At 31.7% G+C, this 18,287-nt stretch overlaps 1 protein-coding gene across 1 annotated transcript; it reads left to right on the top strand.

Moving 5' to 3' along the window:
- Positions 1-2,402: 2,402 nt before the first annotated feature.
- On the top strand, positions 2,403-17,110 carry dcma (syntaxin-like domain-containing protein decima). The gene is made up of 5 exons (XM_090102537.1): positions 2,403-2,465; positions 10,717-10,883; positions 13,536-13,669; positions 15,061-15,243; positions 16,463-17,110. Exons 1-5 carry the CDS (start codon positions 2,403-2,405, stop codon positions 16,579-16,581), a joined length of 666 nt encoding a protein of 221 aa, XP_089958663.1. The 3' UTR covers positions 16,582-17,110.
- Positions 17,111-18,287: the final 1,177 nt, after the last annotated feature.

The following is an 18,287-nucleotide window of genomic DNA, read 5'->3' as shown; positions in this document are numbered from 1 at the left end:
ATATGAAGCATTCAAAATATGTTACGGTATTGATAAGGCATACCAGTTTAATATTTATAAGAGAACAACAAAAACATACATATTATACGTATAAAATATAATTCTTTGTCATTATAATTCGTGATATATTCAATGTCGTGTTCTTATTTCATATTTCTTTTCTATTTCGCTTACTTTGTGTCGGTGTTCGTGTTAAGTTCTTGTTATAATGAATTAAATATACGTAAAAAGACGTCGCATGCTTTCAATTTCTGGGAAAATTTTATGCTCGTTAAAATATTGGTTTACCAAGAAGAAAAATCGAATATAATTCTCAAAACGTTGAACTGTTATTTTCTTATTTATAAACTACGTCATATAGAAACTAATCTTACGTTATCAAAGGTTTCTAATCATCTTATAATAGCCTGAGTTAACTGTTGTGAAATACTCAAGCTCAGTATGTGCAAGTCTAATAAAGTTATTGACATAATTACTTCCACTTGCTAACAACACATAGCGACGGGCTTACAGAGTTATAGCATTAATACAACGACACTATTGGGTAGCGATGGAAATATGCATTTTTTTACATAGACATATTTTTTATATAAAGTTTAAATGATTGCAATGTACATTTCAGTGCCAAAGTGTTGGGACCTCAGCATGAGTTCCAGTTATGGAGGTTTCTCACTTATCCAGGTCCCACTTAACCAAGTTACACTGTAATTATAAAATTTGACTTATGGCTCACGTCGTTTATTTATGAATTTGTGGAGGTGGTAGCGAATAAATTGAATATTGTATTAATTTATTATATTATTAAACATTCAGTATTCATTATTGAACCATAAAAAAAATGTTTTGAAAAACATAGTTGCTCACGCAAAGGTATTTTTATTTGACTAGGACATAAAAGGTATAATGCAATACAAATACAATGTATACACACACATATTATATCTAACAACAACCGCCCTAATTCCTCTGTTCGGTCGTCCCAAGAATTTGGACAATTTACGTTCGCCACGCTTATTTAACACCTTCTATTCAAATATAATACGCCTTTTGCGAGAACATAAAATATGAGAATTATGGCTAATTTATGACAGAGAAATTCTCGGATATGCAATATTATGGCGCGGCAATTTATTCAAATGGAGCTTAAATAAATACACAACGGAGCTTAATAAAATAAATAATATGAATCTATCTATATATATAAAACTCAAAGGTGACTGATATAGTGATCTATCAACGCACAGCCCAAACCACTGGACGTATCGGGCTGAAATTTGGCATGTAGGTAGATGTTAGGACGTAGGCATCCGCTAAGAAAGGATTTCCCGAAATTCTTGCGGGAACGGGGAAAAACGAAGATGCACGTACAAAGTCGTGGGCGGAAGCTAGTTATTAAATAAAAGCCTCATTTAATCTGAATCAGCGATAACACCGCAGTGTGTCAATGTTGACGCAACTCGGTATACATTTTTAATATTCGTGTGCCATATGTGTGTACCTCCTACGGCCACTTGTTTACTAATGCTTTTTGCTCCCTAAGAAAACACAGGAAATATTTTGTCAATCATTACAGTTGGAAGCGTGCGGGGCGCGGGCGAGGCGGTCTGCGGCAGTCGCGCGCGGGCGTCCGCTACGCGAGCGTGGTGCGTGTTCGTAGCGCTACGGAACGCACATGTTGATCGGGGACGAAACTCCCGCGTAAACCGTATTCATTTGTGTTCCGCTCTTAGCTAGGCTATTCATAATTTCTGACCGACGATTTATCTTCTTTATTGTCCTTAAATATTCTATTTCATAGCATTGCAGATGATTTTTAATTTTTAAGTAGCTTGTTTATTTAATTATGAAATAAAAAAATATTTATATCAATTTAGTTTCGTTAAAAATGGCTTAATTAAAAAGGTTATAATATAAGGGTGCCCTCAGATTATCCGGTTAAAGACGATCCTCTAATCTTCTCTAGTGATATCCCTTTATCCTTTCTCGTTATTTGATCATTAATTGAGACGAGCAATATTTAAGCTCGGCTACATTAATTGACTGGGGATAATTTACGGATTCGTTATACTTATTCATTACAATAAAATATTTAATTTTAAGTTAACGAGGAATTATTTTGTAAATCTTAACTCTAGAGTAGGTGCACATCGGAATTATTTTTGAAATGTTAAATTTCTAGATAATTGTTATGTAAGATGATATAATTAAGATAAATAATGATATAAAAAGTCTAGGGTTATAAATAGAACATGAATAGCTATAAGCCTATAGAATTAACACCCATTATATAGACCATTAAATCGGCAGATTTCTGTAGACGTTAATTATGTGTCATCTAAAATCTATATCAAAAAGTGCTTCAAGCCATTAAAATGGGATCAGTATATTAACATAATTTCGGAATGGCGGGGACAATTCGGCATCTGTCGACATACCACCATGAGAGCACTCCCACTGCAGCTACGGTAAGTTGCGCGAATGCATAAGCACAAACTACATACTATTATAATATAGTCTATATTATATAGGATAAAAGAAATAATTAGATGGGTATCTTGGCAAAGGAAAAACAGAGGTGTTAAGTGTAAAATTTCACTAAAATATTGCCTACAAATTGTGCCCAAAAATAATTTATTCAAATACATTAAACGAGGTCAGGTCAAAAGATAAAAATATAAATTAATTAAACTTTAAGCATGGTATTTAATTTCTCTCGGAGAGTTTAAAGGGCACCCGAGTAATGTCGGGGTGTGGTGGTAGTATATTCAATATTAAAGTTAAATATAAAATAAAATCTAAATGCAATACCGTTTTCCTTTTCTTCGTCTGTATTTATTCATTTCTTTATTGCTTTAACGGTCTCTAATAGGCGACTCCTTTTTATATTTCTTGAACCACTTCCGCGTTTAACTCGCTTCCAATAAACTAGTAAATAAATTTCGTTTAACCTTTTCCTTATTTTCTTTTATATATGCGATTGATAAGCGTATGAAATTGTAGCTATATAATTATTTTAGACGATATTTTATGTCCTATCTAAATTTATATTATAGGAATGATTTGAAATGGGATTTGCTTGAATTGGATTAATTTAATATCTACGTGATCAATTATAAAAATCATTTCACCTTTAGAACGCTATATTATTATTTCTGGGTTTCATTTCTGGAGGAACTCGAGGCGAGTCGCTAGAGAATCTTTAAATAACTGATCTCTTTTTTTCCAACATTGGTGAGACAGTTGTTTAGATTTATCTTAGATTTATTTAGTCCGTAAATAAATGATTTAAAAAAACAGAATTCTCCATAACGTCTTCACAGATTTATATGATATTTTTGGGTATATTCGATAAATCTGAGATTTGATCATAAACTACTTTTATACCCCTAAGTGATAAGGATCTGCTGAAATACAACGTTTACCGGGTCACCTAGTAAACTTACAAAATTCAAAGAAGAGACTATTGACTTCCAAATAAACTGCTAACAAAAAACTTTTCGAATTTTTTCCCAAGGCGTAAGAAATAAATATTTCACATCAAATTATAGCGTGAACATCGTGTTATAACGAATAAAATGCCGATGTTCGTATATAGCGTGCTATTCCATCATCAGGAATTCGTAATATTTTATTGAAGTCCTCGCAGGCCTCTAGAATGGAATATCAAGCTCTGAATGAATCAATTAAAACATTATGAGAAAAAGATCTGTGAATTATCGCCTCTCTATTTAATTTGAGACATTTTAATGGACAAGTAGGTACATTACAAGGAAAATATCTTCGAATTATGTCCTCTCTATTTATTTTTATAATTGTATTGATATTCGTATTCTTTAGAGCAACAGTTATCCGATGCGTTATTCCAGAGTGTAGACTTAAGTTTTTTACAGCCTTGAAATCGCGTTTAACGTCTCATTTAAAAACAATTCTAGGCGCTATGTAATGATCCGACGCTTTAGCAGAGGAATAAAAGTGTTTGTACCTCATTAGTATGCATGCAGTAGTCAGTACTGAGGTGAATTTTGCAGGCATCACACAATTTCTATGTCTATTTCAGCCGGTACCCTGAATCAATGATTGCAGCTGTTGTTGAATCAAAACGAAAAGTAATGTGTAGTTGATTGAAAATACTGAACGAAAAATGATTATGGCAAACGAGCATTTTAATGCCTAAATGTTTTAGAAACGAATAATGAAAATAGCAGTAACACGAATATTACGGGATAATTACTACGATTCAATTCAATTAAAAACTCTATGAATCTTTATGCAACCTTCACCTGTATTTTTTTCGGGCTCAATGGGACGGACTTTTATAAAGTTTATGTTTATCTTTTAATTCTCTAGTTACACACTTCTAAAGAACACGAATTGAGACTCTTCAAGTGTTTGTTAAGTAAGTTTAGGATAAGTTTTTCCATCATAAGTATTGCAAGTCAAATCTGTGAAACACGTTTTTAAATTATTTTATATTCCTCTGCAAACGTTTTATAATATCCTACGATATACATTTCATTTTGAAACCATTAGAAATGCAACTGAAAACAAATTAAGCCTTTACAACTTTTACTCTGTTAATATCTAGTTTCAATTTCAATCTCATACACTAAAGCCAAACTATTGAATAGAAAAGAGCATGCATATTGTAAGCCGCGTCTGAATCGCAAACTACCCGAATCCATCACCATTTTACTGTGCAATTCCCTTTTTGCGCGCTACCGCATACAGCACACAATTTTAATTAGACCTATCGAGTAACCCGTGGCTGAACATCGGTATTTTTGTGGTGTTTTTATTTGAATTCAAAATACGTAACAAATATCATAGATTTGTCTAACTTTACTACGTGGTATATCTAAATTGTACGGTTTTTTAAATTGCTCTCTTGATATAAACGTAGAATGTAGATAGTTCCAACAAACTCTTCAGCTTTATACTTAGTAGGTTTTAGTATAGAGTATAAACTATAAAGTATAAACTGTCTATTATCTAGACGTACATATCTAGTAACTTTATAACAAACGTTTCATAATTTTATTAGGCCAACATTAATTTAAAAGAAGTTTAAACGAGGCATATGCTATAAATGTTAAATAATAATTCTTTATTTAGTTAAATATTAATCGTTGGTCTATATAATCCTTTTCAAATTATGGATGCAGTTAGAAGGCTTAATGAATAATAATACATGTTCCATTATTCTAAATTCGTTAAAATCTATGCGGCTTCATTAATGCATAATAACTAATTACTTAGAGGATAATACGCAGTCACAATGGAAACTTAATGGACTGTGTATTGGCCCGTTTAACTAATGCATAAATATTGAATTACTAGCTTTACGCTCGCAGCTTCGACCGTAATACGTTCACTTTGATGTAGAAGAGAGATTTACGTCCTAATTCAACTCCTTCAGATTATTTAAAGAGACCACTTTCTCCATCAACACGAATCTTTAAGGTGGAATTTTACTTTTAATATTCAACTGATATTTTTTTACGTATACATTCGAATGGTTAGAAGCACCAAGTCAAAGAATTTTCTTGTTTGTGTGAAATTCATGTTCATGCGTTTTAGAAAGTGATTGAACGCACTGAGTATATAAAAATAAATCTTTAATACAACACGTAACTCTATATGAACTAAATAATATACAAGTTAACTCAGATGAAGTCGGGGCAAGGGGCCGTAATTTACAATTTAATAATTAAACCTAAACCTGCACTTAATAAAAAGTAAAGTAATAAAAAGTGATCTAACTCTAAGTTAGTTATTAAAATTAAGACTATCGGAATTTAAAAACATAATTAAAAAATCGTTGCAACTTAATTTTGCCCACGGGAGTAAAATACAGCATTATTCTTATAACAAAGTGTACAGATATGTTTACATTTAAACCCTTTCAACACAAACTCAACATTGAAACATTTTGACATAAATAAACTTCTGTTAAATGTTTACTTAAACAGAAAGAATTTAAGCACTTTTAAATAATTCTGGGCTACGTTCACCCCAATTAAATTTTTTAAGAGATGCTAATGCATGCAAATTTTATACAATAGAATATTTTTAACTTAAGTTTACTTACTGAGTACGTTTATTTTATGCTATAAAACTTTCAAAACGTTTTTTTATTCATTGTTAAAAATCTATTAATGACTGTTTAATAATGGATAGATATTTTGTGTAAAATTCAACAAGTACATATCTAATACATATCTCTTACATAGAGCCCCTTGAAATCAATACTTATGAAAATTGTATTCTTTAGCATTTAACACATATTTATCTGGAAATAGCTTGCTTTTGACTAAAACTTTATTAACGAGAGAATAAAACTTTACAAATAAAAAAACGCGTTTACAGTACATATGTGCACGTATTTTGTAAATCGAAATCAATAAACTTAATGCTATAAATCTATTCTTTCAATAATTATTAATAACAATATTTTCAATGATATAATACAGAAATTTATGATTAGTCGCATCTTTACTCATAATAGATACTCATTTAAGTAGAGTTTTGACTTTTGCTATAAAATGGCCACTAAAATTTTTCCAATATCGCATCAAAAACATACGCTGTCTGAACGCACATTTGGACATAATAAAGGATGCATCATTTTTCACTAATGCTCATCGGATATTTGACATAGAGATATGGAATATCATCTTTCATAAATGTTCGGCTATATTTTTATTTTATTACAACAAAAACTCCTCGCGCATTGACAGAGACTAAACCGTTCGACACAAAAAGCTTATTTCTCTCGACGAATACTGCAGAAGACGACTCCGTGACATATTGATAAATGAGCCTATAACCACCAACATAATATTGATTTCTATACTCCTTTATCATAATTTAGTTAAATCTGTTCAAACAGATGAGATCTGAAACTACACTTTTAAAAATAAAGATGACCCTTTTAAGATTATGCCTAGGGAACTACGTAAATTTGGATTCAAACTTTCAGCCCAAGCTATTTGTATAAAATGTTAATTTATATTGTCCCTTAAAATTTGTGTCCCAGCTTATTTCCAGTTTTCAACAAATACATTTTTATCTTTTGTTAATAACATTATGTACCTAATCACTTTATTTCTTCCTTTAGGTCTAATAGAAAATATTAAACTTTGTTATTTTTTAGTTTAAATAAATAAAATCATATATCAAAGCAGTTTAATTATTTGTATCGGTTCTTAAATATATTTAAAAAGAAAGCACCCGACCTAGTCCCGTCATAACACTTCTTTTTTGCTTTTCAAACTAGTTGATAACAAGTCTATTGTGCCGTAAGACCAAAGAAAATAGTTTTAATAAACGGTATAGGATTTATTTATACATCGTGATAATGAATCGGCTATCACAATGAGTATTAAAATATTGTTTTACTTGCAACATTTTTATGAATAATATTTCATACCTTTTACGTAAAGGGGCACTTGAAAAATATTTTAAAATGTTCCTTTTACGATCGGAGGAGAACTCTTGCACCAAGGATCAACTAAATGTTATTAAATATTATATTAGGCACTTTATTGTACTAGTTGATTGCTTTGCTCTTTTTAGGGGTTCTTCAAATCGGCCTTTTCATACCTGTATCTACCCTAAAAATATGTCCAAAATAATAAATATATCAAATCGCGTATAAAATTTAGATCATGTCATGTCTAAGGAAAAGTGATAATAACTATGAATATATAAATAATATAAGAAAAAGAATAAAAATCTTCCTCATTTTAAGAAATTTGTTATTGGGCTTGCTGAAGATTTTACCGCCTAAAAGAAGATACTTTCTAAAACGTGGAAAAACATATCGAAGTTAGTACGTGAAACTAAGTAGGTAGATATCAGCAGAATGTACTGAACGATATCTTTGGTCAAGTTTCAATGCAGTATAAGTTTCTGGTTTATTGCCAACTGGCATCAGGCACGCTTTGTAAGTGATCACGGCGCGTTAGTAGACAGTAATAAGAAACTATTTCATACCACTTCAAATGCTAAAGGAATTTAGAGACTACTTGTACTAAATAAGACTAGGTCTACCTAGTCTTATTTTTTATTTATTCTATACAGTCTCTATCTAGACTGTATAGAATTAAACCTATTTATATGACTATACTAGCGGTCCGCCCAGGCTTCGCCCGTGGTACATAATATTTACGTTATTTCTACATAAGAAACATCCTCATACTTCAAGGAATATAATAAAAAAAGAATTATCTAAATCGGTTCAGCCGTTCTCGAGTTATGCGCTTACCAACACATTTTGCGATTCATTTTTATATATAAGAAGAAGATATGAGCATGTCGATTCCAGTTGGATGGCATGTTATTTTTTTTAATTAGCAGAAGTTTCTCAGAGGCACGTGGTTAATGCCTTCCACTTCCACTTCACACTGCCTTCAATGAAAATAACGGAGGTTCAAGATAATAGGATTTTGCGAATTATGTGCACATGATCCACCCAATTGATGAAAGAAAATATCGTGACGAAATCGTCGCGTCCACAAACGAAAAAGTTCAACGACATGTGACATCTGCCAGCACGCACTTGCCCAGTGTGATGGATTGTTTATACATATTTGTGTCACCTAAGACCTCATAGGAGGGGGAAACAAATATGTGCTGATGATTATGATATTGGTGGAGATTTATGAGGAACGCAATACCTAGTACCCACACTAGTACCTATATTCATAAATAAAAAAGAACTTGTTTGCCGAGCACACATGTCAGAAGTGAAACTTTTTGGCAAGATTCAAGGATACCAAAATCGTCGTCTTAGTGACGTGACGGTATTGCCATGACGCGACCTTGAAATTTTACTCTCAACGCGCCTAAAGAAGTTCCACTTCAATGTGTTATCATAAAAATAATATAGGTACGCAACAAGTACCAAATCAAATCAAATACCCAGAAGCAATCAACTGTCAAATAATAATTGCCAGGATTGTGCCAGAATATGAATTTCTCACATTTAACTTTCAATTAAACCAATCGATAGTTATGATTACGTTAAACTGAATTTCATGTTTGCATTTCATATAGTAAATATGTGCGCCAGCTATTCGATAAAGCAATTTGGGTGCGGGTGCTTTATTGAATGAAACAATTAAACTACGCAACACTGCGCTGCTTTAGAAAACAGGTGCCTAATATAATAATTCGTTGCCAGACCTCCGGACTAATAACTAGGGTTGTAACGGAACTCCGCCTCCGCCTCCGTTACTGCGGAACTTCCGCAAAGAATTTAACCTCCGCCTCCGCATCCGCCTCCGCAAAATTTATGCGGAGTCATATCGGAAGTTCATTTACAATCACAAACAACGCGCAAGGAGCGACGCTAGGCGATGCGGCCGCTCAGCTGCGTGTTTTCAAGTGAAATGGTCGAGAGTTTGCTAAAGCCGCGGGAACACTCTCAATTAAGAAATATCATTCTATGTAGCTAATGTATAACTTATGTATAATTTAAATTATTTAGTTTTCTAAGTTTGTAATGAAATGTGGGCTTTATTTATTATTTTAAGATTAAGATTAGTAGTTAGTTCATTTGCGTGAGGCTCGTTTTATTTTTTATATATTATCTTTCTTTTTAATAATAGAACATGTTGTGTGGTCACAGTTAATTTTAGAACTTTGTTATATTAAATCATGTATGACTGTTGTGTTCTTATAAAAATAAAAATAAAAAAACACGGCCAAGCGGGTGGTGGGAGTGTGATTGAATGAATAACAGGAATCACCGAATCAACTTGTCAAAGCGTTCGGTACCGCGTAGTTGCAATTGAGCCGTGATTGTTTTAAGTAATTTTGTGCGTAACTATTAGTTATTGTTATTTAAATAACGTAATGAAGCCGAAAACTAGTGAAATTTGGCAGTGCTTTGTAGAAGTAGACGATAATTATAAATTTTCCCAACAAATTTCACCTCCGCCTCCGCCTCCGTTAACCTCCGCATCCGCGGAGGCGAACCTCTTCACCTCCGCATCCGCCTCCGCCTCCGCTAAGTAGGCCTCCGTTACAACCCTACTAATAACTCTAATTAGCCATTTTCGTTCATATAATATTCACTGAATCACAACGTTCGAGTGAAATTACTTTCGCACGAACTGCAATTGGCTTACTTTGGTAAATAAATAAGAAGGTCTCACGCGAAACTGCGGGAGCCCCAAAGGTTGCCCTCTTTAATTCTTAATTACGCTGCCTTTTTTTCGTTTATAATACATTTTTCATACTTCCAACAATATAAACGAGATTATAGCCTGAAGAATTTAATCCCTATTATACATATAGATAGGCATTAGGCATAGATTCATAAATTTATTCACGCTAACCGATTTGCATATCACTCCCTAGAGAGGATAATCTGCGGAATTTTAACAAATATTAGCGAATCCGAGCGTCTATTGCCTGAAGTTGTAAAGATATTAATCATTGCTTTACACATTTACACAATTATTTGGAGAGCATTTTTAATGTGTGTTAATTGATAATTATAATTCATGTATGTAAACTACATTAGTATTCATAAAATTATTGGTAAAAGCGAATAGGTTACTATTATGGCATGATGTTTTAATGTATTAATGAGCATAAATATTTCTATTACTATGTTAATATTTGTATATAGCGTCAGCGGAAATCGGAATGTACTAGGTAGGTACACTGAATAATTATATTAACTTAAAAACATTTACTTTGTTACAGTTAATAAATGAGATCAACGTACAGCTGGCACTGTTCCGTGACTTGCTCATCCACATCGGCCAGCCCCATGACTGCCCGGAGCTTCGCGAACGGGTGCGGAGGCTTCGGCGAACATGTGTTGAAGCAACTAAACAGACCAGCCAGCTAGTGCTTCCCACGTGTAAAAAGTAAGTACTTTTATGTTTTCACCCGTATGCAACGGTTCTAATTGGATACTTCATAAGTGTTTTAGAATTTGCTAATCAGTTTGTATTGTTACAGTTGTGTATTTTACATATTATTGATATATCCATTTGTAATCTTGTATAGTATGGTCTTTCTGTAATCATATATTAGAGACGGAGACTGTTGTTGTAGGTACCTACATAAAATACAACTGCAACCAAATTCGATTACAATGCTATAATACCGATCCATCGATATTATAGTGAAAATGGAATACGAGACCAGCGCTAAATATTCCACGAATAAGTAGTAACAGCACTCAGTACTCACAACGAAATTTTGCGGACGTGCAGTTCCTCTGAGCCAGTTCGTACAACAGTATTTTGTACCAAGGCTAGCAAATTTACGTATAATTTGCTAGCTTTTCCTGACATAAACCATTACCTACTTGACGCTAACCCAATATTCGCAAGCTTTCGTGGAATTTTAATTTCTTAATGAAACTGAAATCTAATTAATGAACTTTATTTCGATCTTAAAATATCTAGTAGGTATATAATCTTATAATAATTATTTTCCTTGTTTAATAAATGTGTTTTACTTCGTTTATTTACACATGTTTTCAATCAATTCCGGCATCTATTTAATCTCTATTGCTGTTTAGTTTAAACGTACACTACGTTATATTGACGTTCAGCTTTATTGTATACTGTAGGTACGTACACAAAGCTAGATAGTGAATGTGTAATTTCTTTAAATTATTAGAACAGAGCAACAAACTTTCCTACTAACAGATTCAGGTATAGGTACGTATTTAATCATCTTTTTCCCACTCATTAGATTGGTATCAAAATCTAGATTATGTGTCATTGATTTTTACGACGAACACACTTTATACAGCTTTAGTTATATTGTACAGCTTTATATTAATATTTTCATGCATTTTTTTATGTTGAATGCATATTAATTAAAATTAACGCTGGAACAAAGATAAAATATAGTCAAAAGAAAAACGACAAAATGCGTTTTTGTAGAATAAAGGATTTCAGATTTCATAGAATATCCTAAAAGTTTGTTCATACAACTATGCTTTGTAGATCACATGAAATAAATAACTAGGAAGTGGTGGTCATAAATAGAGTGGGTACTATTACATATATTTAAACACTTGTTTTATATATAAAATTTAACAATATTTTGTTTTTTATTAACGATTTATACTTTGAACAATATTTATTATAATGAAGGACATAGCTGTATCTTTTGATTACTCAACGATTAATGCCTACAAATCCGCACTGACAATATTAAACCAACAATATTAGCATATCAAAAGACTAGTAACGACCTTTCTAACCCGAATGAAATATAAAAGAGACCAATTACAATGGTAAAAGTTCCGATTCCCAAATGGGTTCCTTAAGCGCGGTAAACCGCGAAACTAATAAATCTATCTATTGTGCGGTCTCAGACACTTCAAAGAGATATTCCATTCTTATCGCTTCAGTGATCGTTCCATAAAACATTTATTTGATTACAAAAGTTATTTAATAATTTTAATATCGAACGGACACGAAAGTTACAACTGTCTAACTTTAGAAATTCATATTTTAAAACAGCTTCCGCCGCTTGTATTATTTTCTAAACAACAATAAAAGCAGACATAATAGCGATATTGTGATCCCACAAAAAGTGTTGGAATGATTTTTCAGGAATCGTTTTTATGGATGCATACTCGTAGCAGCGAGATGATTTTCCAAGAATGAATATTGGAAGTGGATATTCGAATAATTATTTCATATGAATGGGCGTACTCGTTCTGGTTATATAATATATGCCTCTTATACAAATACTGCAGCATGCAATTAAAATCGAAAAATTTTAAATGTAGTAGCAGCATAGTTCCTTATTAATACATATGTAATAGTGCTCAAATAAAAAAAATATTGTTACAAACTGAAACACTATCGATATACGTCATAAAATGTTATTAATCACGTTTGGAATCGGTAAATAAACATAGTTAGCGCTTATTATTTGTTGCTGATTCATTATACTGATTATAAATGGGGTTACAATGATAAATTACATATTGTGAAAACCTCAAAGGGCTGTCTGACACCTTATTTAATCTTTTTCCAATATTTTCAAATAAACCACAGTCATCTTACCTTACCGCAAATCATTTTCCAGCAATCTTACAATAATAAGACTTATATTATATGCAAGCATACTGTATTGTATATAATATACATGCATTACATCTATATGTAACTAAGAGATATATATGTAATCGATATCTCTCATAAATCATGTAAGAAAGAACTGCTAGTTCTAATTGAATAGTTCTGTTTTCGTTTGTGTTCTTAGTATAATCCCATTATCGAGGAAAGCTGCCTAACATCATGCTACGACCAATGGGAGCGGAGCATCAATGAAAATTTTCTAAAAATGGGACAAAGTGCTCGTATTCTTTTTGAGAACAAACGAAATTTTATAAGTCAGATATCAAATAATAAACTAAAATATTAACTTAACTAAACCATTATTAAACATACAGGGTCTACACGTATAGAGCACAGAACTGCTACTATATCAATAAACATAGGTAGGCATTCCACATTACAATTGCCTGAAAAAAGTATTTTTTATAGGTCTGGCGGGGAGGGCTGTGCTGAGCAGCCTCAATTGGTGCTATTATACTTTATGTCGCAACTACTGCTTCGGGAACTTGCCAAGTGCCACAGATTGGTGCAATTAGTGCCAATGGACATGACATCTTATTATGGTAATTACGAGTATAATATGAGTATTTTTATTTTATTTTTTGCATTTGTCACCTTAAATCTTCGACTGGGTCAATTTGAAGACTCTTCCTTTTTTATTTTTAAAACTGGTGCTTCTCTTGTAGTTCCATTTCTATTTGTTCAATTTCTAAAAATTTGAAGACAGTTTAGTTTTTTGTTAAATAATGTATTCATATGAAATAATTAAGTTTATTTCTAAAGACGTTATAAATTGGTAAAAATTTAGTAAACGATATTTAGGGACCGTATGGGCAATTAGATAAATGAAAGTGTACTTAAGTGTAAACTCTAGATAGCAAGGAACCCTCAATCAATTAGTTGTAGATAATATGGTACAATGGACATTCCTTAAAATAGGCACAAAACAAAGAAACAAGTTTGATTTTAGTTCTCTGTGTCATTGTACAAAACTCAATGAAATTGTTGTTAGTTTCTCGACAGGCTCTACCTACAAATTCAGGCTGACAGTACTAACTAAGCTAGAGATTAAAATATAATAATAATAAAAATCATTTATTGAACAATTTGTGGGTTAGGTACAAACATGTCACATTTGGACCCCAAACTAGGACAGCCTGTATTTTGGGGTCCAGGATTCGGGCTTTAAAAATTCATTTTATTTTATTATTATATATATCATTTTCATTCCAACAATTTGTTATGAATAGTGAGTCGTACTTAGAATTAAATTTTACACAAAGAATAAATTATTCATGCACAACACAAAAATGAGTACATCTAGATATAAAATAAAAAATTTTACATTCTCGTGCGCTGATTATGTACTTAATTGACTTTGATACTACGTGAGTAATTATTTTGTACTCTACGTGCACTCGTTTTTGTCGTTTTATTAAATAATATATTTTTGTTGATTTTACATTGTTTTTCATATAATTAGAATAATGAGCTGTTGAAATATTGAGGTCACAGAATATGCTCTACCTCAAATGTCACTGGCTGTCCTATACGCTAACGACTACGGTTTCGGATTGTTAGCGACCAAAAGCGTTTGAACTGAATATTGTCTTTTCATAAGCATGCTTTTTTAAAAGATAGGCAATTAGTGCATGAATGTCTTTCACACGTACACATATATAATCCTATGCACAGATAATGTAACGTTTTAGAACTGGCTGATATTTTAAGGAACATTAATTTGTTATTTATTATAATATTTTCTTTAAACAATAAATATGATCTTGGAACCACTTCATTAAAATACAAATAAACTCACAAAATTGTTATAAAGTCTGTTTGACATTTATTTTAATATAACACAATATTGATATTCAACTATATAAAATTTATAGTATTTTCCTGGCGTTCACTGTGTCGCATAAATTAAATAAAATACCAACATTTCCAACAGAGAATCGTGCCGGTCCATCAAACTTCGGCAACGTGATCAGCCAGATATTGCTGTGTAAGCAGATTACACCGGATTTTAATCAAGAGGAACTGTGCAGTATCGCTAAAGACACACAAGAAATCACCAGAATAGTCAGCGATATTCAAGAATACCTCCCGCCGCATGAAACCCTCAATCACTTAGGTAAGTTGAAATGAAAGAAACTTGTTATATTTATCGGCTTTATTTTAAAATGTGAAAGCTAATATAGATTGCATTGAATTTTTCCGCGGTTTTACGGTTCACCGTATGTAAGCGGTAACAATAGATGTATCTGTTGTCCCTATATTGCTCTACATTCTTGTTGTTTAAATAGCTACTATACCTCGAAATATTTAGGAATAGTGTGATTACCCCTTTATACATTCGTGTTGTGTCGAAGTTTTATAGGTCGTCTTTTTTACATTAATAATTTAAATTATTGGACATGAAAAACAGTGTGATTTATTTTATTCCATAATCCGAATAGATACTCGTAAAAGTCCTTATTCCCGTTTTATTTAATTCAATTTTCGTGAATGCTACCATTCTTAAATTTTCTCAAAAATCTTCTGGTAATACTTTAATCTGGATTATCGCTATGTAATTCGTCCACAATCTCCCTTCTCTCCAGATGATAGAAAAGATTATCCGCTATTCCACGCGTATAAGAGAATATTAATAGCTTTTGTCCCCCAGATACTTCATACGCATTAGGAACAGCCAGCCGCAGCGCGATACAAAACACGTTCATTTCTTATCCCATTACATTTACATTTGTAACAAAGACGTACGTATTCTCATTTTTGTACATTTTTCCAGAACATTAATGAAATAGTTATAGCTATACTTCATGTTAATCTTTTTAATTCACAATAAGTTTAAAAGCATACGTTACGTATAGGTATAATTACTTCCCACAAAGATATTCTTGTAAAGTCGTTGTTACGCAAAAGATTATGATTTTTGAAGTGAAAACTTCTTTAGCAGCGTTGAGCACTTTTTCTGTAATGGGTATAAAATCTTAAACTCGCGTCAGGACACGTGACCTGATCGAAAAAGCTTAAGACGGATACCATTCCAAAATATCAAACATGTTCAAAGTTTTCACTTCTGCCGGCACTCCCGGAGTGCAACCCGTCTTTTTTATTTTTTTTATTGTATGTTGAGAAAATTTAATAACTTAAAAATGAGCCAGTGAAGTAATTTTATACACAAAAATTATTTCTATTTAAGCCGTTCAATCAATAGCCAGAAAATCCAATCAATCCTATAAATTAGAGTCTGGAGTTAGCAATCCACGATGAAATCCGTTATTAATGCATTTTACTGAAAGCGTATACTTGAAATTAATTCTATCTCAATGAAAATACATTTGTTGCAGAAAGCAATATTGCGCTTAAAGGAGACGACGTTAACGGCCTATGGAGAAACAAGCGAAGAGGATCTCTATACAAAGGTATGGGAGTCCTTTGTTGCATGTCGCGGCCGAACTACCTCTGAGGGTGTCAAGTCTCGCCTACGAGGCGGCCCAGCGTGCACCAAGAATATTTAAAGGAAAATAGTCCAACGCAGATATTGGAATTGGACGCAAAGTGTTCATAAACTGTTAACAGTGCATGTATTCAACGGAACGAGAACGTAGAGTAGAAATGAAAGGGTCCATTAAATTGATTATTTAGTTACGCTACAGTGTAGTTAATAATTCAGTTTTGTAGATAATGATCTAGTCATTCTAATAAATTAATAAACTTATACATCAATAAATTTAATTCTTTAAAATAATATTTAAGTAAGTAGTTGCAAATGATAATTGCATAATGCCTGGAGAGGGATCAATTTCATTTAAGTAGCTACGAGTACAATTGAAAGTACATTTCTACGATATTTAGTTTCGTTTGAGCGACGCTCTCAGGCTCAAAACAATAATTATTATCCTTGAAGAATATACTACCAGACTGAAGTTCAGTTAAAAATGTTTCTATATTTCAATTTGATTATTAATTGTCTTCCAATAGTTCATTAATACGGATTATACCTACTATAAGATTTATATTTCTTTAATGAACTTTTTATGGTACATATAATATGTATATGTACGTACATATTAATACTTAATAAACATTTAGTGACAAAAAATTCATAAATTATATAATTACCTATTAATAATTTACGCAAAACTATAAATAAATTACAGGGTTCGCTCATACATTAGGGAAAAATAATACGTTGAATAGATTATCTCACGTCTTCTCGAGAATAATATTATCTCACGTCGAATTTCCAAACTATGATTTTAAAATGTGAAATGATATATTAATTATCAGCAATTAATAAAAGTAAAGCATCTATTAAAATATTAATTAAAAATAACTAAAAAATTAATTCGGCATCCAACCAAAAAAGGTCCATAAAATCGCTTCTACATAACATTTTTGTGAAAATTGTGGTGAAAATGAACATTTCATTCTTAATATTTTTCAGTCAATGTTATCTACGAATCTATGGATCCATCCTAACATATGAACGATCCCTGTATAATGTGTGATCTAGAAAATTTCAAACACTATTAAGCGTATCGTTTATGATGGAAAGATTATGATATTATGCATAATAAATTAATAATTTATAAAACATAACATTTTGAATAGCACTTACTCTATAATAGGTTTAGGTAATTTCACCATTAATGCACATAATATGAATTTTATGAGATTACTTGAATTTCAGTCCTGCCCTAACATGAACTCTGATTTTAAAATAAATTGGCCTAGTCATTACATGCATTATCTAGTCAATTATTATAATGTCCTGTACGTAGTATTTACACAAGATATGAATTAGCAACGTAACGTAAAATACTCGATGTAATCGATTATAACTAATGTAATACTTAAATATATGAAAGCTCTAAGCGTTAAGCCATCAATAAAATGTACCTGTGTGTTTTGATTTTTTATACTTACCTTAAACTATTTATGTTTTTATTTATCTGTTACTTATTTGTTAAAGGTGTTAAAATGTTTTATATTATAAACGTGTTGCTTTATATTTAATTGATGTTATATTTATTCTTAGTTATAGTGTTATTAATTTTATATTAATTAAAATCTTTATTTTGTGAAATTGTATTATGTTGCGTAGATACACATTGTTAATTTATATTGTAGAGCACATAATATTTTATAATGATTTAAAACAATTTCGGA

The sequence above is a fragment of the Colias eurytheme genome, chromosome 6 (genome assembly GCF_061535395.1).
Source record: "Colias eurytheme isolate Ceu_HAF_F1 chromosome 6, ilColEury1 Martin Lab GWU primary, whole genome shotgun sequence".
Lineage (NCBI taxonomy): Eukaryota > Metazoa > Arthropoda > Insecta > Lepidoptera > Pieridae > Colias > Colias eurytheme.
The sequence above is the reverse complement of the archived record's forward strand: the minus strand, read 5'-3'. Positions and strand labels throughout refer to the sequence as shown.

Coding starts and splice junctions, on each gene's coding strand:
- dcma (XM_090102537.1), top strand. CDS start 2,403: ATGGCGGGGACAATTCGGCATCTGTCGACATACCACCATGAGAGCACT. Junction 2,466..10,716: donor GCACTCCCACTGCAGCTACG/GTAAGTTGCGCG, acceptor ACTTTGTTACAG/TTAATAAATGAGATCAACGT. Junction 15,244..16,462: donor TGAAACCCTCAATCACTTAG/GTAAGTTGAAAT, acceptor CATTTGTTGCAG/AAAGCAATATTGCGCTTAAA.